Here is a 19,830-nt window from a genome sequence, read left to right as displayed (position 1 = left end):
GTACACTACAAGGTATCAAAAGTTCATTCCATGCTCAACACTGCCGCCCATCTGTCGGTGCACAACAGACGGCGCCTGCACGGCGCCGACCTCAGGTGCCGCCGCTGATGGCAGCGGCTGTGCCTTTCTGCAGGCGTCGCGCCAGGTCGGCCGCAGTGCTGAGTGCACTGTCTAGCTGCACTTGGAGCTGCCGCATCGCGTCCTGCATCTGCGCGACATCGTGCCCCAGCGCCGCCGCCGCCAGCGCCACCTGCTGCCCACTGCTGCCCTCGGCAGAGTCTGCAGGCAGCACCAGGGCTGCGCCTTGCCCTTGCTGCTGCTGCAAGCGCGCAAGCTGGTGGTGCTGCTGCAGGATCACGGCAGCCTGAATGGCGATGATGGCAGCGCAGCAGGCCCACGCAGCAGATTGCTTGCTGCTAAACGTACGGGCGCCTGCCCGCAGCAGGCTCAGCAGCCAGCCTACTAACGCAAGCACGGTGGCTACAAGTAGAGGCCGCTTTGGCTGCTGCTGACGCTCCTGCTGCTGTTGTTGTTGTGTGGTCAGCTTTGGCTGCTCAGCCTGCTGCTCCACAAGCTGCTCCACAAGCTGCTCCAGGTTGCGGAAGCTGCAGGCAGGCGCATGGGAAAAGGGGACGATCACAGCGAGGCTTCAGACAGAGCGAGGCTTCAACCAGGAAACAACCAGGTTGGAAATGAACAGCACAGAGAGCAGCAGTGCGCACGAGAGGCGTGGTGCGGGCAGCGGCTGCCTTACCTGGCAGCTCTGCTGCTTGGCCTGGACGGGGAACCGAGATGCGTGTGGTGGCCCACCGGGCTGCCCCGCCCCGCGCCGTCGCTGCGGCTGGCGTTGCGGCGGTGCCGCGCCAGCACCGGCAGCTGGCGGCCCACGTGCACGCCGCCCTGCTGGCTGATGGAGCCGGCGCGGGAGTGGCGGCGCAGGTGCTGCACCGCGCCTCGGTAGTGGGGGTCCACCCTGCTGAGCAGCAGGTTCCACTCCGCCTCGCTGTGCGGCTCGCTGCCGCCGGGGGTCAGGCCGGTGGACGGGTCTGCCGCCAGATTCTGGCTCGCCTGCACGGCAGAGGGGCAAGGCACACACTGAGTGCTGCCATCCACGTGTTGCTTCTAAACAGCTATACGCAGGGGCGGTCTGGATCCCACTCGGCATGGGCATGCGTGTGCCGCCGGCGCCAGCTCGGCGCCGCCGCCAGCTCAGCGCCGCCTCACCATCTGGCGCCACCCCTGCACCATCTCCAGCGTGTCGTCAAAGCTGCCCTTCTCGATGAACCGCTGCCACATGGTCTTCTTGGAGAAGGGCACCTGGATGTGCACTGTTACTCTGCTGCCGCCTTTGGCCGGCGCCACATCCCACCGCGTCTCCACGCTGCAGGGGGCGGGCGGGGCACCAGGGCCGGGGGAGGGGAGCAGACGCATGACTTGTGTTGCATTCAGGTCACCAAGTGTTCAACCCTCCCACGAGCAGCCAGGCAAAGAAGGCATACATCCACATGCTCACATGAAGCCATGCGGCGCACTATATACACACGCACACGCACACACACACACACTCTGCTCACCTGAAGTGGTCTGCGTAGGGGATGTCACTCATCACCTGGCTCGTCTCCAGCACCAGGTGCCGCCGAGCAAACACCTGCCAGGCACAGTGGCGGGGCAGGGCAGGGATCGTCGGCATGCAGGCTGCGGCTCGGGACGTTTGGGCCAGTCGTCATTGCCTGTCTGCGCACTCAGTTCCGACCAACAGTCGTCGGTCAATGCGCGCTGCCACCACCAGATGAACACACACCTTGAGCCTCTGGGTCTGGTGGCACACCGCCTGCGGAGGACCGATGCGCGCCTTGACGGGGTGCACAAACTGTACGTCCCGCACCATGCCCACCTGTAGGCAGCAAGCGACAGGCGGCAAGGGGTCGGGGGGACAGCACGGCAACAACCGAAAGTCAGAAGGTCAGCAGGCGCGCCTCTGCAGGAGCCAAGTTGCCACATGCTGCCGCCACCCCAGCGCGGCCTGGCATGCAGTGCAGGCCGCCGCCGCCGCCGCGCGGCGTGCCTTGAAGTGCCGCTGCCACTTGCTGACGCGGATGCTGGAGTCGCCGCGTGAGGCGTGGAACTTGTGCAGCCAGTTGGAATGGTTGGCCAGGAAGCGGCTCCAGAACTCCAGCGGCGGGCAGGGCAGGTCAAACTCCTGCACGGGTGCACGCCGGGCGGCATTGGTGTATCTTCCCTATAACTCCAGCACAGGTGCAAGTAATCCCGCGCAGGTGCAAGTAATCCCGTGCGCAAGTAATCAGGACCGACACAGCAACACAACCTAAAGCAGCAGCAGGCGAGCCAAGCGCACCAGCACGAGCTGCATGGTGGGCGGCACCGGCGGCGCGGGCTCGCTCAGCGCCACCTCGAGCTCCAGCTCCTTCTGGCACTGCAGGTCTGTCAGCGCCTGGAACTCGTAGGTCAAGGGCCCGGCATCCCCGCCGTCGGCTGCCGCCCCTGCGTCACCATCACCGCTGGCGCCGCCACGGGACACGCCGGGGGTGGCGGGCCCCTCGCCGGCGCCGGCCGGGAACGAGGCCCACGACACAAAGCTGTTGTCTTGCAGCAGAGAGGGGTGGGAGGTCTCGGCGGTCGCCTCGCCCGCGCCAGGCACGTGCCCCGCGCCGCCCGGGTCGCCGGCCAGCGAGCTGCAGCCGCCGCTGCCGCTGGCGTCTCCCACCGACCCCTCCTCATGTAGCGCCTCCAGCGGCGCGCCCACGCCCAGCCCAAACGCCCCCGGCTCAGGCGTGTCGCGGGAGCAGCTGCCCTCGCGGTGCACCAGGCTGCTCATGCCGCGCAGCAGGCGCGACACGGACCGGCTCCTGCCCGCCACCTCGGGCACCGCATCCGGCTCGGGCGTGGGCGGCGCGTGCTCGCTGCAGTGCCGCCATTGGTTCATGATGAGCCTGCACTCAACCCGTTGGGGTGGCCACGGCATATGTTAGGGCTGTGGCTGCATGGGCAGCGGGATAGGCAGCAGCGCTGGGCTGCTGAGGCGCGGCGGGGCACTGCCAGGCTGCCGCCGCCAGCAGGCAGGCCATCCTGCTCCTGCACCCACCCACCCCTCCGCCCATCACACCGCACCCCCACCCACCCACCGGTACGCCTCCTCCCTGGCCAGGAAGCTGGTGAAGAACTCGCGCTTGCCGCTCTCCAGTGTCAGCTCGATGCTGTTTGGGAAGCCCACGTTCTTCTTCTTGCGCACCTCCACCACGCCGGCCAGCGGGATGCACTTGGTCTTCTGGTAGCCAAACAGGTTGCAGTGGAAGCAGACGTGCTCGCGGAACAGGTACATGCGCCCCTGCAGCAGCACCTTCTTCCTCAGTGCGCACATGAATTCGTCGATCAGGTGCTGCAGGCAGGGGGGCAGGGTGGAGGCGCAGGGGGCAGGGGCACGGTGTGGGGGGCACGGTGTGGGCGCTGTTGGGCAACGGCAGTGCATGGCTGTTGGCACCGACCCGGCGGGATGGCGGCAGCCTTTGGTCGCTGTCCCAGCATGCCAGCAGTGGCAGCAGCAGCAGCGGCAGAAGCCCACCTCGGTGGATGGCAGCTGGAACATGCGGCGCAGGTCGTCGGCACGATTCTGCGCCCGCCGCAGCATCGACTTGGTGTGCACCAGTTCGGCAGGCGCCGACTTGGCTGGCTGCGGCACGGCACAGGCGGGGTGCGGCGACATTGCGTCAACATGCATTTGTGCATGTATAGAGTTTGGGGGGCATGAGCAGTCAGGGGAATGACACCCCATGTTGTGTAGCGGCACCGCACTCGGCTGATAGGCCGCCAGTCACGTCTTCGGGGCCCCAAGTCTGCGCCTCATGGCAGCAGCCCCACTGCCCACCTGCATGTAGCCATCATCGGATCCATCCACCAGCGGCGACACGCGCTGTACTGTGCTCAGAACAGCACGGGGCGGCGGAGGAGCTGACGTGAGCGGGGCGGGTTGCGGGGCACCAGGTTGGAGCGCTGGCTCCCCGACGGATTCCTCGGCTGATCCAGAGCCCTGATATCCATCTCCTGCCTCTACAGGCGCCTCTGCCGGAGGCTCACGGTGCTCTGGAGCGCCTCCGGAATCGCCCACTCCCTCCATGCCAGCCGGCAGGCCACGATCGCAGCCCTAGGCTGCTGCGCTGCTGCCCAGCGGAGTGTGGGCGGCTCCTGGGCGGCTTGCTGCGCGCACGGGCCTGGATGCCGTAACTCCCCCTGAACTCGGGTGAAGCAGAACTCAACTCAGTGCAAACCCTCGAGAAAGCACTGCATCCTCGTGTAGCGGGACATTTGAGAGCAAAGCAAGCAGCAGTTTCCCCTGCCTTCTCTGCAGCTGCGGCCAGATGGCAGGCACGTCAGCAGCCACATCTCCGCCACCCTTCCATACCCACGGTGGTGGAGACTGTGCGATGCTCAAGGGATTACAGTGAACTCGGACAACAGCACAAGTGAGCCGCAGGCTAGGCCGCCTATCGGCACCAGTCCAGTAGTGCTATGGTGCGCGACAAGCAGGCCCGTGCCGCCTGCCTCAGTACACCACCTCTGTGACCTCCGTCAGCAGCGTGTTGATGGCCAGCAGCAGCGCCGCGGTGCCCGCCACGATGCCGATGACGAGGAAGGTGTTGAGCACGGCCTTGACGGGTGCGGGCCACTTGATGAGGCCCACCTCCTCCATCACGCCCTGCGCAGCAGGAGGGCTCGCAGGGTGAGGGGCCAGGGCAGGGAACAAATCAACAAGAACAGCCAGCAAGGAATGAGGAGCCAAATGTATGCCGAAGCACACATCCCACTCCACGAGACACTGCCGCACGCGGCAAGGCCTCTACCCACCTCCACCAGGCCGTCCTTGGCCTCCCCTGCCTGCTTCTGCTGCCTCATCATCGCCGCGCGCTGCTGAATGTCCTCAATCGACACAGGCTCCGCCTGCGCAAGGAGCGCGAGCACCAGCAGCAGCAGGCGTGATCCAGGCTGTGCATGTGAAGCACTGTGCCATTGATGACAGGCTGCGAAAGCACCACCAGTTGTATGTTGGCAAGTTGCTGCGCCCCAAACAAGGTGCGCTGCGCAGGGTAGCCCGCCCATGCATTACCTGCTGGCCGCTGGTCCCTGCTGCCGTCGCTGCTTGCTGCTGCTGCGCTGCTCCCGTGGGCGCTGGCGGGGTGTCTGGAACCTGGGGCTGGCCCTCCTGCTGCTGCGTGCCCTCCTTCTCAGCTGTGGCCCGGCAGAGCCGCTGCCGCCCGGTCACAAGCCTTGCCGCCAGGCGCGGCGGCTGCAGGGCACGCTGCGCCTTGGATTGCAAGCAGCGCCCTGCGCTGGATGTGCCCGCTGCGGGGTTGCGGAGGCAGGCCACAGAGGGCGGGGGAAGAAGAGCTGTGACCGGCATGCTTCGGATAAGGCGACGGCGGGGCCCAGACGAGATGGGTGACCCGCCGATTGACTCGATTGCGCTGCCGGAGGGTGTCGGCAAGGCAGGCAGAGGGCTGGGCGAGCGGGCTTTCCCGTGCAGCTGCTCTGGTGACCTCCGCGGCGATTCCGATTGCGAGCAAAGGTAGCGTGGCGACGAAGTAAAGCAGACTGGGACAGAATGGCGTTGCTGGGCGGAAATGCAGCTCTGGAAAGTGGCTGGCCAGGCTTTCCCAGCCTCTGGCTGCCGCGCCTGGCCCTTTTCGTCACGCCTGCTGCCCCCCTGGTGGCTTCTCGTGACCCCCCACAGACCAGGAAGCATGTCTTACAGGGACAGGTCCAGGAGCCCTCCTCGGGCCAGCTACGGCGCCTCTTATGGCGGTGGCAGCAGCTATGGAGGTGGTGGCGGCTACGGCGGTGGCTCCAGGTGCGCATCAGGCCCTTCCAGACTTAAAGTCCCCCGCGCGCCTGGCGGCGCGGATGCCACAAGCCTAAGGGCGCTGCTGAGCGGGCTACGTGAGCCTGAACAGCTGCAGCAGTGCAGACAGGCGGGCCGTGTGCGGCGCATCAGGGCGCCATGGCCCGGCGCCGCTGCCGCAGGGGTTGCCGCCGCTTGCCGAGGGCGTGGTAGCTGGGCTCCAGCCTGCATTCCTGGCTGGTTCTTGATTTCTGAGCTGCTAAAATGCAGATATGACTCTGGCGGCGGCTACGGCGGCGGCGGTGGCTTTGGCGGTGGTGGCTTTGGCGGCGGTGGCTTCGGCGGCGGCGGTTTTGGTGGCGGCGGCAGGGATGGCATCAACTCCACGTTTTTGCCTAAGGAGGACTTCAGCAACCTGCCCAAGTTCGAGAAGGTGGGCGTCAGGAGTGCAAGCAGCACTAGCAGGGCTGTGAAGCTGACACGTCTGTCCTTCGGTGCTTCCCGCCTCTCCTGCCTCCTGCGCCCTGGTGGAGAGGGCTGCTCACCCCCAGCGCCCCACGTCCATTACTTCTGCAGAATTTTTACTACGAGCACCCGGCTGTGACGGCACGGTCTGAGGAGGAGGTGCGGCGGTACCGCGAAATGCGCGAAATCCACGTCACCGGCGAGGGCATCCCCAAGCCCGTGAGCAACTTTGAGGAGGCCTCCTTCCCTGGTGAGCCCCTGGAGCAGAACCACGTGTTTGGCTGGGAGGGGTGGTCACCGTCCAACGCTCCTGGCTGCTGCGTGCTGCTGGCGAAGAAGCCGGCCGAGCTGCTCCGCTGCCTGCCCATGAAAAGAAAAGAAAACAAACAGCTCTGCCCGTTTTTTCCCGCACCCCTCGATTGATGCTCGCATCTTCATCGCCCCCCCCACCCCCACCTCCACCCCATCCCACCTGCCCCGCCGCCTGCCCCGCCTGCAGAGTATGTGCTGGCGGAGATCCAGCGCGCGGGCTTCACGGAGCCCTCGCCCATCCAGGCGCAGGGCTGGCCCATGGCGCTGCTGGGGCGCGACCTGGTGGGCATTGCAGAGACGGGGTCGGGCAAGACGCTGGCCTACCTGCTGCCCGGCGTGGTGCACATCAACGCACAGGTGAGGCAGGGGGGGCACCGCCGGGGAGGCGAGGCCGGCCAGCGCCATGCCTGCGCCGGCGGCCCTGCCTCGATCCGGGCCCCGCTCCCTTGCCCGACCTCCCCTGCTGGTCCTCCCCTGACCGCCTTCACCCGCTGGTCCTTGTCACCCGTGCCGCAGGCGCACCTGTCCCCCGGCGACGGCCCCATTGTGCTGTGCCTGGCGCCCACCCGCGAGCTGGCGGTGCAGATCCAGAACGAGTGCGCCCGCTTCGGATCCACCTCCCGCATCAAGTCCACCTGCGTGTACGGCGGCGCGCCCAAGGGCCCGCAGGCCAAGTGAGCGCCGCAGCGCCGCCTGCTGGAGGCCGCGGCCGTTGCTTTGCGCACGTGCCGTTTGCCAAACTTGAAGCAGCAGCTGTAGCCCACATGGCCAGCCCCATGGCCAGCGTTCCTCCCCTCCCCACGCCTGACCCTTCCCCCCACCCTCCTGCTGCGCCCTGCCCCTCCCTCCTGCGCCCGCCTGCAGCGACCTGCGCCGCGGCGTGGAGATTGTGATTGCCACCCCCGGGCGCCTCATCGACTTCCTGGAGTCCCGCACCACCAACCTGCGCCGCGTGACCTACCTGGTGTTGGACGAGGCGGACCGCATGCTGGATATGGGCTTCGAGCCCCAGATCCGCAAGATTGTGGGCCAGGTGGGCTGCGCTGGCGCCGGCGCCGGGCGGGGCGGGCTGTCGTCTTCATGGCTGTGCGGGTGGCCTCAGTAGCCTTGGTGGCTGTGTGGCTGTACAAAGGGAATGGCGCCCAGGCCCTCGACGCGCACCATCGGCTGCTCTGTTCGACCCTGCCCCGCGCCCCGCGCTCGCCCTCGCCCCTGCCGCAGATCCGCCCCGACCGCCAGACGCTGCTGTGGAGCGCCACCTGGCCGAAGGAGATCCAGACGCTGGCCCGCGAGTTCCTGAACAACCCCTACCAGGTCCTCATCGGCTCGCCAGACCTCAAGGCCAACCACCGCATCACCCAGATCTTCGACTTCCCCGCAGAGCACGAGAAGTATCAGAAGCTCGTGCGGGTGCTGGAGAAGGTGTGTGTGGGGCCGCGCGGGGGGGGGTGTGTGTGGAAGAGCCGCGGCAGGCTGGGGCAGGGGCCGGCCGGGCGGCAGGCGCAGGCGCGGCATGTGCAGCGGTTGGACCAGGCGTATGGACGGCGGTTGGCTGAGGCGTTGCGTGCCTGTGGGGGCCCTGCCTGTACCCCTGCTCTCTCGCTCGCTCGTCCCCACATCACATCACACCACCCTCTGTACCGCCGCCGTGGGCGCAGGAGATGGACGGCCGCCGCATCCTGATCTTCCTGGAGACGAAGAAGGGGTGCGACGCGGTGACGCGCCAGCTTCGCATGGATGGCTGGCCCGCGCTGTCCATCCACGGAGACAAGTCGCAGCACGAGCGCGACTGGGTGCTGGCTGAGTTCAAGGCGGGCAAGCACCCCATCATGATTGCCACAGACGTAGCCGCGCGTGGCCTAGGTAGGTCGGCGCCCCCGCAGGGCCCCTCGCCGCGGGCAGCGCTGGCGGTGGTCTGCCCGCCGCCGGCTCCCGCGGCCCTGTGTGTGCTCGAGCGCGTGCGCTGCTGGCCCAGCCTGGCTGTAGCGCGCGGTCAGCTGCCTGCGTGCGTGTGCGAATGTGCCTGTGCTGTCAGCAGCGCCGCCTGCTACCGTGCCCGCTGCCCTGCCCTGCCTGGATGCGTTGCCTTGCTTGGGCGCCTGCGTGTGGCTGCGATGGCGAGCGGGGCGTGTTGCGCGCCTGGCGCTGCCGGCGGTGGCAGCGGCCGAGGCAACGCGGCGACGCGGCCTGGCTGGGAGCGGTTCCATGGGAGCACCATGCACGGGCGCCCGCCTCGCGGCGCTGCTGCGGCCTCACCCGCCGCGGCTCGCCGCGGCAGTGCGGCCGCGCCTGTTGCCTGGTGTGCAGGGCACCTGCGAGCTTGCACAGCCACCCACCCTGTCCCTTTTGTTTGGGGAGATGGCAAAAAGGAGCCGCATGTCGCGCCGCGTTCTTGGCCTGCCGCCTCCCACTCACTGGGAGCCGCGGCGGCTGGGCGCTGCGCAGGCAAATGCTGGCCACCCATCCACCCCCCTTGCATGCCCCCTAGCTCCCTCTCTGCTTGCCCCAGGTAAGTCGTGGGTGGCCCGTGCAAGCTCACCGCAGCGCGGCTTCACCGCCGCCGCTGCGGCAAGGACCGCCGCCTTCAGGCGTGAGGAGCCGGCGCGGCGCGGCACCCCCGCCCGCCGTCGCCACCTCACCCGCTGAGGCCCCTGCGTGCCGACCACCGCCTCCGCCACCCGCCGCGGCGCCCCTCCGCCAAGCCACCTGCGCCGCCTCGGCGGCCAGGCCTGCTGCCCCCGCCTTGTCTGCCGCGCCACCGGCACGCCCACCCGGCCCCGTCCCCTCCTCTGGGCACACACGCTCGGCCCCTTGCCCCAGTCACATGGGTTGCTGACAGCCACCCCACCATGCTGTGTGCCCCCGCCCCCGCGCGTGTGTCGCGCCCCTCCCGCGCGTCCCTCGCCCCGCCCCCGTGCTGGCGGCTGCAGACGTCAAGGACATCAAGATGGTCATCAATTACGACATGCCCTCATGCGCCGAGGACTATGTGCACCGCATCGGGCGCACGGGGCGCGCCGGAGCCTCGGGTGAGTGCCGCAGCCGGGGCCAGGGCCCGAGTGGTAGAGGGCCGGGTGGTGGGGGCGCAGCTGGGGCGGCCAGCAGCTTCGCCCTGCCGCACTTGGATGCTCCCCACACCAGCCTGCCTCCTCGCCGTTGTGTTCATGCCTGCCTGCCTGGGCTCGGCCGGCTGCTGACCCTTTGGCCCCCCCTGCGGCGGCGCACCCGTGCTGCCCTCCTCTGTACCGCAGGCGCCGCGTACAGCTTCTTCACCGCCGCCAACGGCCGCATGGCGCGCCAGCTGGTGCAGATCCTGGAGGAGGCATCGCAGGCGGTGCCCCCCGAGCTGCGCCAGTTTGCCATGACCAGTGGCGGCCCCACCAGTGAGTCGGCTGGCCGGGCTGCTGCCCAGGCCTGTGTAGGCCCTGCGCCTGCTGCTGGTGCAGCCTGTGCCATCACTGGCACGTCCTGCGTTGCTCGCCGCTGTCGCTGCCTGAACCCCGCTGCTTGCTTTCGCTTGCAGGCTTCCGCTCGCGCGGTGCCGGCGGCGGCCGCGGCGGCCGCGGTGCCGGCGGCGGCGGCTTTGGCGGCGGCGGCTACACCGGCTCCAATGCACTGCCCATCGGATCCAGGGGCGGCGGCGGCTACTACTGAGAGCGCCCAAACCCGTTTCCCGGCTCACCCCTGCCTCAATCTGTGCCTCTACCCCTTTGTACCGCGTTCCTGCCATCCCTTCCCTCTTTTGTTGCGGCTAGTCGCCCCGCCATCGCTTGCCAATGAGCAGAGCCATTTGTGAAATCCAGTATTCAATCAGTTGAGCTCGCAGCTCGCGCAGTGCCGGGTGAGGCGGTTGGGGTGGTTGGGGGCGAAGGCGCCCGAGCACACCGGCGAGCAGTGCGGCTAGGGACTGTGTGCTTTGCCCTTTTACTTCCAGGGATGATCGCCCTTTTACTTCCAGGGATGATCGGGGTTTGACATCGGGGGTTGACCTCTTCCAGGGGTGACAGAGACGGCCAGCGAGGGGTTGGCAGGGGCAAGGGGCAGGTGCGGGGGGGGGGTGCGGAGAGGGGCCGACGCCCAGCTCGCCTGGTGCTCGCAAGCTTGCGGCCCTTCCCTGATCGGTGCGTTGCCATCATGAGCTCACACGAACCAGTCCTGTCCCCTTCCCATCCGACGCATCGGTGGCTGCCACCTGCTGCCGTGCTGAGCGCCACCCTCATTTTGTCTTGGCCATCCCCTCTCGTCCCTCTTTGCCCTCTCCACGGTCCAACCTTCAGCCTGCACCCAGTGCAGCCTCATTCGCCTCGTCTGTTTGCGTTCTTGGGCTGAGCACTATGACTGCCGAGAATGGGCACAGGGATGAGGTCTACCAGCCCAAGAACATCCTTATTACGGGCGGTGCAGGTGCTTTAGGCTTCTGAACAGGGCCAACGGGCACTGTGGGCTGGTGCAGGATTGCTTGAAACGGGGCTGGCCTGCCGAACGCTCCCCGCCGCGCCCTCGTGCCCCGCATGCAGGGTTCATTGCTAGCTGGGTGGTCATCAAGCTGGTGAAGCAGCGGCCGGAGTGCAAGGTGGGCAGCCGCGTGACGCTGGGGGTGGTTGGCGCGGTGCGGGCCCTTGCACGGCGCCGTGGTGGGCTGCATTGAGGCTGCATCAGGCGTAGCATCGACCACCACGGCTTGCAAGCGCCGCCAGCTACCAGCGCGGCGCAACTGCCAGTCGGGCTGCCGCCGCCGCTGCGTCACCCATCCATTAATGGTGGTGCCACGCAGGTGATAGTGCTGGACAAGCTCGATTACTGTGCCACCCTGAACAACCTGGCGGCAGTGCGTGACCTGCCCAACTTCAAGTGAGCGGGCAGGGCAGGCAGGGGGGTGGCGATTCGGGAGCGGTCAACAGAAAAAAAAATAAAAGCTGAGCTGCCCTGCTGCCAGTGGAGTGGAGGACTCACCGCGCCGCTGCCTGCTGCCCCGCAGGTTCATCAAGGGCGACATCCAGTCCTCGGACCTGGTGGTGCACATCCTGGAGCAGGAGCAGATCGACACGGTGATGCACTTTGCGGCGCAGACGCACGTGGACAACAGCTTTGGCAACTCCATGGCCTTCACCATGAACAACACGTCAGTGTGCCCGCCGGGTGCTGCCCGCACGACCTGGGTGCTGCCCGCTGCTGCCCGCACGACCTGGGTGCTGCGCAGCCGGCCTTGCTAGGGCTTGCCATGAGCTGGGTGCTGCGCAGGTTGGTGCTGGCTAGGCGGCCTGTCCGCCAGTGCAGCCTTTGCCGGCGGCGGCGCATGTGGAGCTGGCAGCTGCCCTGCCCCAACGCCGCTCGCCTCCCTGCTCGCGCCGCCGCCTGCAGCTACGGCACGCACGTGCTGCTGGAGTGCTCGCGGCTGTACGGCAAGGTCCAGCGCTTCATCAACGTGTCCACCGATGAGGTCAGCAGCACCCGCTGGCTGCACACACCCCGAAAATCGACCACACCCCGACCTGCGCTGGTGCTGGTTGTTGTGTCGGGGGCTGTTGCGCTGCCTCTGACGCGGCCTGGCTCACGCCACATCAGCACCCCGACACCCTCCCTGCACCCTGGCACCGCCCGCCTGCCCGCAGGTGTACGGCGAGAGCAGCCTGGGCAAGACGGAGGGCCTGAAGGAGCACAGCCCGCTGGAGCCCACCAACCCCTACTCGGCGGCCAAGGCGGGGGCGGAGATGATGGCGCGCGCCTACCACACCTCCTACAAGCTCCCCGTCATCGTGACGCGCGGCAACAACGTGTACGGCCCGCACCAGTTCCCCGAGAAGATGATGTGAGGGCGGGGGGTTGGCGCCGCGGGGGGGGGCAGCGCCAGCAACCGCGCAGGGAGGAGGGCGCCCGGCTCCCTGCCTGCGACCTGCGCGCTGCGCCGTGCTCCACGCCCCTGCGCCTCACCTGCCTGCTCGCCCCCCGCCCGCTGCCGCCCGCGCGCAGCCCCAAGTTCACGCTGCGCGCCAACCGCGGCCTGGATCTGCCCATCCACGGCGACGGCCTGGCTGTGCGGTCGTACCTGTATGTGGAGGATGTGGCGGACGCGTACATCACCGTACTGCTCAAGGGCGTGGTGGGGGAGACGTACAACATCGGCACGCAGAAGGAGCGCAGCGTGGTGGACGTGGCCGCCGACATCTGCAAGATGTTCAGCCTGGACCCCGCCACGCACATCAAGCACGTCAAGGACCGCGCATTCAACGACCGCCGCTACTTCATGTGCGCGGCCGCGGCGGCGGGGTGGTGGCAGGGCAGGCTGGCGGCGGCAGGGGCGGCGGCGGCGGCGGCGGCGGCGGCCGGCGCGTTGCACTACGCATGCGCTTGCTGCGGCTGGCCGGCCCTCCGCCTTGGGCCAGGCTGGCCCCGGTGCTCACCGCGTCGCCCGTGCCCTTTGCCTGTGCAGCTGCGACCAGAAGCTGCTTGCCCTGGGGTGGCAGGAGACGACCCCCTGGGAGGAGGGCCTGCGCAAGACCATCGACTGGTACCTCAAGCACGCCAACCGGGAATACTGGTGCGCGGCGGCGCCCGGGCGGCTGGGGGTGGCTGCAGGCCAGCCGTGTGTGCTGCCAGATGTGGGGGCAGCGGGTGGCTTGGCTGCCAGGTGGATTCGCGCTGGCCCGCGCTGCTGGCGCCCACCGGCCCGTTGCCCTGCCCCGCCGCAGGAGCCACGGCGACATGGAGCTGGCGCTGGATGCGCACCCCACGCTGCAGCTGCCCTCCTTTGGCAGCACCGTGTTCCCCTCGGCGCACTAGGGGAGGCGCCCCGGAGGACGCGCCCCGCTGCGGCGGGCCGCCGCCGCCGCGCCAGCCCCGGCTCAGATCTGTTGTACCCGCTCTGTGTGTACTGCTCCTGCTCCCCCCCCCCCCCCCGCGATGCTGCAGCCCGGCATCTTCCTTTTTATTTCCTTTACTCCAGCATCCCTCCTGCTTAAGTTATACGTGACCCAACACACAACTGCCAACTGCGGCCCATGCACGGGCACTAGTCAGACGCGAGTGCCTTTGCTCCAGGTGTAACACACAGCACTCCCAACTAGGATACAGGGGGCCAATGAATGGCAGGGTGTAGAGGGAGGGAGAGGGTGACCAGTGCCTCAGGGCTGCGCCGCCGCCTGCAGCAGCTCCTCGGCCGCCGCCTCGGGCAGCTGCCCCAGCATCGCGCTGATCTCGGCCAGCCGCTCCTGCCGCTGCCGCAGGGTGTCAAAGCGGGTGGTCACGCGGTCGTCTGGCCCCACCCCCTTGCGCACCACAAGGTGGTGCTCGGCGTGGGCAGCCACCTGCAGAGGCGGCAGGCATAGGCCGACGGGGCCAAGGGTGCCGTCAGCGCGCCAGGCGGCGGCGGCGAGGGCTGTGCATGCCCAGCAAGCGGCGTCGAGTGCATGTGTGCCCCCGGGCGCGCACTATCCACAGGCGCCGGCAGCGAGCGCGGCGCACCGCAGCGCACCTGCGGCAGGTGCGACACGCACAGGATCTGGCCCGTGTTGAGGCCTGCGGCGCCCGCCATGCGGCGCAGGATGCGTCCGATGGGCTGGCCCAGCCGGCTGCCGATGCCAGAGTCGATCTCGTCCAGCACCAGGATCTGGCTGGCGGCCGCCGGGGCCTCGCTGACGCCCGCTGCACCGCCCCGGCTGCCGCCCTCGGTGCTGGCGCCTGCCACGCTGTCGCCGCCGCCGCCGCCGCCACCGCTGCTGCTGCTGCCTGCTGCGACAAACGCGGGCGCGGCTTTGAGGGCCAGCATGATGCGGGCGTTCTCGCCGCCAGAGGCTACCGCCGACAGCGGGCGCAGCGGCTCGCTGGGTCCCGCCGCAAACAGGAACTCGGCAGCATCCAGGCCGGCGCCGCCGGGGCGCACGCGGTACCGCCCCGCCTGCTGCGAGCAGCTGGCGGCGTCGCCGGCGCCGATGGCGATGCTGCTGCCCGCGGCAGCGCTGGGGGCCACCGCGGTGGAGAGCGGCGTCCAGCTGACCCGCACCTCAAAGCGGCTGCCCTGCATGGCCAGGTCGCCAAGCACCGCCTCCACCGCTGCCTGCAGCTGCCCGGCCGCCTCCCGCCGCAGTCGGCTGCAAAGTCCAGGGCGGAGAGCAGCGGCAGATCAGTCGGCCAACGTCAAACAGCATTGGAGCGCTGCTGCACCCACCCAGCAGCACTGCCTGCGTTTGCCACCGCTCTGTCAGGCGTGCAGACGTGGCCAGCCAGCTGGATGCCCGGGCCCACCTGAGTGCCACCGCCTGCTGCTGCACCTGCCCCAGCAGCTGCTCGGCATCTGCCTCCAGCTGGTTCCGCTGCCCCTCCAGGGCAAAGTACATGTCCAGGGCAGATTCCTGCGGTACCAAGTGCAGTGCAGGCATGGACAGGGGTCGGGTTAGGGCATGCCATGCCTGCGCAGGCAATCAAGTTGTAAGCTAAACCCCCGCCAGGCTGCCAGGCATGGGCATGGTTGGCAGTGGAGGAGGAGGGCGGCGGTTGGCGTGTGTGCAGCAGCTGCGGGGCAGAGCGCGCGTGCCTGCTTCTCGGCCATCTCCAGGAGCTCATCGGCCGACGAGGCATCGTGCTGCTTCATCAGGCGCTCGAGCTGCAGGCGGGCGGGGCGGGCCGAGCAGGGCAGCCACTCGCATTGGGCCGGCGACAAGCAGAGCGGCAGGACCAGCAACAGGCATAGCGGCAGTACGCAGTACGGGCACCCCTGGCAGGGCAGCCTTGTGGCAAGCTGCGCCTCACACCTGCTGCAGGCGGGCCGACAGCTCGTCGTATTCAGCTTGGGAGAAGCGGTGGAGCCTGGCGTACGACACAACCCGGCCCTCCGCCTCCTCCAGCAGCACCTGTGCCTGGTCCAGCAGAGCCATGGAGGCCTGCAGCATGCCCGCCGCCGACCCGACGCCCTCCTCCGCCTCCTCTGCCTGCAGCTCACCGTCACTGTCCCCTGCGCCTGCCTCCTCTGCCCCCGACGGCTGCCCCCGCTGCTCCTCCTTGCGCTCCGCTGCCACCGCCGCCGCTAGCCGCTCCTCCTGAGACAGCAGCTGCTTCACTTGAAGCTGCACCTCGCGCATCGCCTCTGCAATGCCGCCCCCGCCGTCGCCGCTGCGTCCAGCCAAGGCCGCAGGGAGGCCGGTCAGTCAGCCAGCCAGCGGCGAGGGGCACACCAGTGCGGGTGCCTCTATGCGCTGGCATGCTGGGCAGCGAGCACAGCTCAGCACGGCACAGCACAGCACAGCGTGGCATGTGTGTCCCCAGCAGCGCAGCACCCGCACACCTGAGCCCCAGGGACACGAGGCGGCACCGCTCCGCCGCCGCCCGCCGGCCATCCAGCTGGCGCAGCTGCTGCCGCAGGAGGCGGTCCTCCCCCGGCTCGACGCCCGCCGCCTGCACCTGCAGGCCAGGTGGGAGCGCCGGTGAGCCCGGCGGGCCACAGCTGTAGCCTCCAGAAAGGCATAAGCCGACCCTGCCAGCCAGCCAGCGAAGCTGGCACGGCAGCGCTGCCGCTGCAGGGCTCACCTCATCCACCAGCCGCTGCATGGCCTCCCGCTGCTGCTCATCCGACAGCGCATCCAGCTCCTTCAGCTGTTCCTGCGCCTGCTGCCACTCCGCCAGGCTGGCGCCCAGCTGGTCGGCAGCAGCACAGGTGCCTGCCAGCCGGTCCAGCAGGCGGAGCTGCGCAGCACGGGTGGGCAAGCAGCCAAGGTGGCAGTCAGGGTGCAAGCAACCTGTGCATCCCGACCCTGGCCCCTCCAGCAGTGATGGTGGCAAGGCTGTCCTGCCACCATCGCCTCCAACCCCTCATCCCACATCCACATCCACATCCACAGCCAGCGCTGCTGCTGTTGCACGGCAGGGGCTGCCGCGGCGCATGGGCGCGCACCCGTGTGGCGCCATCCCGCAGCTCCAGCGCCGCATGCTGGCCGTTGACGTCGACGAGCAGCGAGCCGACCTGCCGCAGCACGCGCACTGCACACATCGCAAGATGCGCGGAGTGATGGGGCGGGGCACAGGGAGGGGAGACAGGGAGGGGTGGCAGGGAAAACCCAAGCTCTTCGTGGAAAGGAGGAGGGAGGCGGGGGGACACACCGCCCCCCGTGCCAGCGCCGACTGACCCGAGGTGGGGCTGCCGTTGATGGAGCAGCGGCTTCGCACGCTGCCATCGGGGCCCGCGGTCAGCTCGCGGCGCAGCACCAGGGTCCCCAGCTCGCGCTGAGCCCGCTGCGTCACCCCCAGCTGCCGCAACAGCCGCCCCAGCAGCGCCTGGTCGCCAGACGCCACCGCCACGGTGGCTTCCAGCACCGCGGTGCTGGCAGGCGGCCGCACAGCCTCCTCGAATGCCGGCGCACCCAGCAGCTGGCCCAGAGCTTCCACCAGCACAGACTTGCCAGAGCCAGACTCGCCTGTAGGGTGCACCAGATAGGCAAAGTAGGCAGACAGCGAGCGACAAGGATGGGAATTTGTACTGCGCAGGCCCACCTGTGATGACTGTCAGCCCTGGGCGCAGCTGCACCCGCTGCTCCTTGATCAGGGCAAAGTCGAAGATCCGGAGCTCTTGGAAGTGGGTTCGGGCTGCGGCGGCGTCCGGCGCCCAGCTGGGCGGTGCCGTCACCGCCGCTGCCGCCGGCGATCCTGCTGCAGCGCTCAGCGCTCGACAAATGCTGCTGGGCCCAGCTCGCCAATTGCGATGAGTGTGAGATCCAGGGAAGGGTTTGGAGCGCTGAGTTGCCTTCGGGGGAGGAACGAGCAGACCCGAGCGCTCCGCCAGTCCAGGCGCTGCCAAAACCATGGTTGCGCGCGGTAAGTTTGTTCCAGACGCTAGCAGAGGCAGGCTGCTCGCCCGAGGTTGGCTTGCAGTGCACACTCGAGCTGAAGGGGCCTTGCACGCTGCTATCAAGCGTGCCCACATGCGGCAGATGAGAAAGTGGCGTACCCGCCATGTGTGCGGCGTGCCAGGACAACTTTGCAGCCGGCCGCTGCCAGCGGGGCACAGCGCAGCGCGCCGCCGCCGCCGCTGCTTTGGTTCTAATGACCTCTTAAGATCTATCAATTATCGTTGCTAAGCGGGAACAGCACGACTTGAAAGGAAAAAAAACAGCTAGCACATCAGGGGGCAACATGTGAATGAACAAAAAGTCCAGCCCCCTTCCGCTTGAGGGCCTTCACCCAGCCACCTTGCGCTTGGCTCCTTCCTGCCTTTGCTGTGCTGCCGAAGGGGGCGCGTCAACGTAGTACACAACCTCCTCGTAGTAGTACTGCAGCGCATCAAAGAGGGGAAGGCATCAGCATGTGTGGCAGGAGCGGACGTGTTACACCGCCCCAGCCTCACCTCGTATTTAGGTGGCGGCGGCGCCTTTGGCATTCCTCTGGGCAGCGGGGGTCGCCGCGGGAGCGGCGGCGGTGGCGGCGGCGGCGGCAACGGGGGAGGAGGTGGCCAGGGGGGCGGCGGAGGCGGCGCCCTCCAGATGCACACCCCCACCACCCACACCGCCTCGAGCGTCCTGAGACCGCCCCGCGTCTGGGGCCTGCCTCGAAACCCAAGGTCAGTGCAGTTGGGGGGGCGGTTGACCAGCTGCTCGCAGACGCGGCGGACAAGCGGGTGGTCCTCATAATTTTGATAGACTGTTGTGTTGCAGTCCCGGCGTAGGTCAGCGCAGATGTTCTGTGCCGCAGCAGGGGGACAGGTGAGGCAAGAGATCAGCACAGCGGCGCAGCCAGCCCCTGTGGCCAGCAGCTGACGGCGCATGCCTGTCGCTGCCGCATCCGTGCGCACCTGGCAGAAGGCTCGGGCGGCCCCGGGGTCGGCGTTGCAGGCAGTGTCGTTTGGGGGGCAGGTGTAGGTGGCCGTCACCGTCACGTTGCAATACCTGGGCCTGCTGCCGTCGTAGAAGGGAGGCGCATCCTGCGGCAGCCTGGTGTCATTCTCCAGGTGCTTCTGGTAGTAGCGCTCGCTCTGCAGGCAAGGCAGGGTTGGCAGGTGAGCAGGATTCACAGCGGCACAGGCTCCAACAGCAAACGAGTGGGCGGCTGCCTGGAAGCGGCACCTTTGGAAAGTCCACCTCTGTTGCATTGTAGCGGTCGGCCCGCATGTTGGGGGGCGCCACAGAGCAGAAGGGAGGCGGCGCCGGGGGCCGTGGCGGCGGCCATGGCGGGGAAGGCGGCGGCGGGTGTGGGGAGGGTGGCGGTGGGTGTGGAGGAAACGGAGATGGCGGGGGGCTGGAGGGCCGCCGTCGCCTCACCCGCCGCTTCACCAGCTGGCCTGTTGTCTGGTCCACCACGTACTCGTACTCTGCTGGCTCTGGTGGCGGTGTCAATGCTGGCGGCGGCTCCAGCGGCAGCGGTGGGGGTGGCTGCCGAGGTGGTGCCAGTCCGGGCAGCAGCGGTGGCCACGCCCACAAGGCCGGCCGTGCCGCCTGCTTGCTCTGGTGGCTGGCTATGGAGGTTGCGGTTAGTACCAGCGAGGACAGGAAGATGCCGACGATCCAGGATGCCACCCAGCCCTCGGCGTGGCGCCACAGGCTTGCACGCCGATCGGCGCCATATAGGGCCGTTGACCCTGCCGGCGACAGCTGCGGGAGGTCGATGGGCAGGGCCCCTGCCAGCTCGTCGGAACCCTTCTCGGAGCCAGCATCCACGGGCTCTATACGCCGCCTCATTAATTGCGTGCCACCGCCTCAGCAAGACGGGACGCGGGCAACCCGCATCAGCAGATGCGGGCGGTGGTTGGGCCTCCCGCCACGGTTTAGTGCGTTAGATCACTCTGGTAAGGCAGAAACAGCAGCAAGGCGGCGCCCTGTCCCCAGCTGCGCAGAGGGCGCCAAGGCGGGATGGGCAACCGTGCTGGCACCAGGCGGGCTTTATTAGCATATGTATGAACCTAGATCAGCAGACGGTCAGTTAACATACGGAATTGGCGTCCAAAAAGCCTTGCAAAGCATGGGCGGCCATCCTCCCCCCGCCCGCCTGGCGCTGACGGGCCTTTGCGCACGTTCTGCTCAATCTGTTGATACATTCCGTTGTGCTGAATATGCTGATCTGTAGATAACCAAAGGTGTAGAACATGAAATGAAAGAAAGGTGATGAGATTGCACAGGGCGCTCGGCACAGAGTGCCTGCAACGCTGGCGCCATTCACGCAGCCACCTTGCGCTTGCTTCCTCCCTGCCCTTGTTGTGCAGCCGAAGGGGGCGCGTCAACGTAGTA

The 19,830-nt window shown here is 68.2% G+C and overlaps 4 protein-coding genes across 4 annotated transcripts; 2 read left to right on the top strand and 2 right to left on the bottom strand.

The window, feature by feature from the left end:
- Positions 1 to 91: 91 nt before the first annotated feature.
- On the bottom strand, positions 92 to 4,132 carry CHLNCDRAFT_142175 (hypothetical protein; the record flags this gene model as incomplete). The annotated part of the gene is made up of 12 exons (XM_005850042.1): positions 92 to 279; positions 427 to 605; positions 755 to 1,068; positions 1,225 to 1,381; positions 1,575 to 1,648; positions 1,802 to 1,894; positions 2,000 to 2,200; positions 2,357 to 2,951; positions 3,144 to 3,397; positions 3,581 to 3,688; positions 3,884 to 3,933; positions 4,093 to 4,132. The coding sequence occupies 12 exons, from the start codon at positions 4,130 to 4,132 to the stop codon at positions 92 to 94; spliced, it is 2,253 nt and encodes a 750-aa protein (XP_005850104.1).
- Positions 4,133 to 5,701: 1,569 nt separating this feature from the next.
- On the top strand, positions 5,702 to 10,261 carry CHLNCDRAFT_30080 (hypothetical protein; the record flags this gene model as incomplete). Its single annotated transcript, XM_005850287.1, has 11 exons — positions 5,702 to 5,860; positions 6,122 to 6,284; positions 6,428 to 6,566; positions 6,816 to 6,985; positions 7,145 to 7,302; positions 7,493 to 7,661; positions 7,850 to 8,050; positions 8,287 to 8,491; positions 9,559 to 9,657; positions 9,880 to 10,011; positions 10,152 to 10,261. Coding segments are annotated over exons 1-11 (1,653 nt in total), but the record flags the coding sequence as incomplete, so codon positions are not given.
- A 701-nt stretch (positions 10,262 to 10,962) lies between these two features.
- CHLNCDRAFT_142172 (hypothetical protein) lies at positions 10,963 to 13,408 on the top strand (the record flags this gene model as incomplete). The annotated part of the gene is made up of 9 exons (XM_005850286.1): positions 10,963 to 11,032; positions 11,146 to 11,237; positions 11,403 to 11,479; positions 11,607 to 11,750; positions 11,990 to 12,068; positions 12,241 to 12,437; positions 12,599 to 12,874; positions 13,059 to 13,166; positions 13,318 to 13,408. The coding sequence occupies 9 exons, from the start codon at positions 10,963 to 10,965 to the stop codon at positions 13,406 to 13,408; spliced, it is 1,134 nt and encodes a 377-aa protein (XP_005850348.1).
- Positions 13,409 to 13,749: 341 nt separating this feature from the next.
- CHLNCDRAFT_57077 (hypothetical protein) lies at positions 13,750 to 19,284 on the bottom strand (the record flags this gene model as incomplete). The annotated part of the gene is made up of 13 exons (XM_005850041.1): positions 13,750 to 13,932; positions 14,100 to 14,715; positions 14,870 to 14,976; positions 15,376 to 15,733; positions 15,906 to 16,021; positions 16,148 to 16,303; positions 16,512 to 16,597; positions 16,744 to 17,031; positions 17,108 to 17,357; positions 17,803 to 17,883; positions 17,958 to 18,290; positions 18,402 to 18,581; positions 18,868 to 19,284. 13 exons carry the CDS (start codon positions 19,282 to 19,284, stop codon positions 13,750 to 13,752), a joined length of 3,171 nt encoding a protein of 1,056 aa, XP_005850103.1.
- Between the last annotated feature and the right edge of the window lie 546 nt (positions 19,285 to 19,830).

Source organism: Chlorella variabilis (genome assembly GCF_000147415.1).
Source record: "Chlorella variabilis unplaced genomic scaffold CHLNCscaffold_4, whole genome shotgun sequence".
NCBI lineage: Eukaryota > Viridiplantae > Chlorophyta > Trebouxiophyceae > Chlorellales > Chlorellaceae > Chlorella > Chlorella variabilis.
Note: the sequence above shows the minus strand (reverse complement) of the source record. Positions and strands in the feature narration are given on the sequence as shown.